The following is a 1,754-nucleotide window of genomic DNA, read 5'->3' as shown; positions in this document are numbered from 1 at the left end:
GCATCAATAAATAATTTCACTGAAATACAATTCCTTACATTCGACAAAAGCATTATCTAATATAACACTAGCGCTCCAACATATGTAGCTCATAAAGGTGAAACAATTAGATTAAAGAAAAGATTACCTATCATGTACACATTGTCCGTGATCCTTCGTTTCAACATGCCAAAACCATAAAGCACACCCTCATCATCCAAAAACAACCCCCCTCCAAAGAATTCCACAAACGTTTTTGAAAAAAATTCAAATTCCTACCCTCCAAAAAATGAAAAGAAGCCGCGTTTTTTGGGTTCTTCCTCGACCATGACTGCCTTCATACTATCCTGCTCTACTAATCTCCAAGCAGCCTGTTCAAATGCCAAGCCTGCCAATGTAGGCGGCTTATTCAACACTAAAGGAAACCCCCTATTAGTACTCCGAATAACTTCAGAATCCTCCGGAATAACACCCAACAATGCCAACCCCAACATCTCCTGAACATCCAACACCGACATCATATCTTCACCTTTAATCATATCCGTCCTAACCCTATTCACCATCATTTTGATATCCCTAATCCCGTCACATTCCAACAAACCAATAACCCTATCCGCATCACGCAATGCAGTAATATCCGGAGTAGTCACCAACACCGCCTCATTGGCAGGCGTAATCGCAGTTATAAACCCCGCATCAATGCCAGCCGGACAGTCAATCAAAATAAAATCCGGACACCCTTCCTCCCTATCCTTCAACGCATCAACAAGCCAAACCAAAGCCTTACCACCAAACCCAATAGGAAGCTTCGACCTCGGCTTGGATATACACAACAACTCAAAATTCGAAAACCTCTTATCCCTAACTAAAGCCTGATCAAGCCTACAATCCCCATTCAAAACCTCCACAACAGTATAATTAACCCGACTCTCGAGACCTAACAAAAGATCAAGATTACGTAAACCAACATCAGCATCAATGGCGACAACCGAAAAGCCTAATCGAGCTAAAGACAGACCAATGTTGGCAGTGGTGGTGGTTTTTCCCACACCGCCTTTGCCAGAAGTGATTACAACGACTCTAGGAGTGTCGCCAGCGAGTTCGGGTTTTCGATTGTACTGGAGAATTGATTTAATTGTTAGGGGTTTGCTTTTGAAGGGTTTTAGGGTTTTAGAGTGTGTGAAAAAAGGTGATTTTGAGGGTGTGGGAGAAGAATTGGGGAGATAAGAGATGGGGTTTGAGTGTGTGAGTAGAGATGTCATTGTTGAAAATAATTAGGGGTTTTGAGATTTAATTAGGGTTAGAGATAAAAGGACATTGCGTGTGAGTGAGTACAAGTGGACAAGTAATGTAGTGCAAGATTGGGGTGGGGGGGGGGGAGGGAGGGAGTTTGTAAGAGAAGGGAGGGGAAGAAGTCACAGAATGGTTTTAGGCCTGGTAACCTAATTGCAAGATGTGTCAAAGCAAGAGATATAAAAATGAAAATGGATGACCAAAATATATTTTTCGGGTATCAAATTATTTATATCGGAGTATTAATCGGAATAATTTAATTTATTAAATAAAAATATTTAAATTTCTATTTAAATTTTATTAAGTTTACATAAAATTTACAAGAATAATACCGCATTATATTTGATATTTACGGAAATGAATTACATGAAATGAATCACTCGAGTATATTAGGGAGAAATAAAAGTAATTTAATTGAAAAAACTTATTCAATTATTAGAGATTAGGATTTAAAGGTATCTGATAGTCAATATAAGTGAATA

The 1,754-nt window shown here is 38.8% G+C and overlaps 1 protein-coding gene across 1 annotated transcript; it reads right to left on the bottom strand.

The window, feature by feature from the left end:
- Positions 1-1,393, bottom strand: LOC141708232 (septum site-determining protein minD homolog, chloroplastic). The gene has a single exon (XM_074511750.1). The coding sequence runs from the start codon at positions 1,239-1,241 to the stop codon at positions 255-257; it is 987 nt and encodes a 328-aa protein (XP_074367851.1). The 5' UTR covers positions 1,242-1,393; the 3' UTR covers positions 1-254.
- Between the last annotated feature and the right edge of the window lie 361 nt (positions 1,394-1,754).

Source organism: Apium graveolens, chromosome 2 (genome assembly GCF_009905375.1).
Source record: "Apium graveolens cultivar Ventura chromosome 2, ASM990537v1, whole genome shotgun sequence".
NCBI lineage: Eukaryota > Viridiplantae > Streptophyta > Magnoliopsida > Apiales > Apiaceae > Apium > Apium graveolens.
The sequence above is the reverse complement of the archived record's forward strand: the minus strand, read 5'-3'. Positions and strand labels throughout refer to the sequence as shown.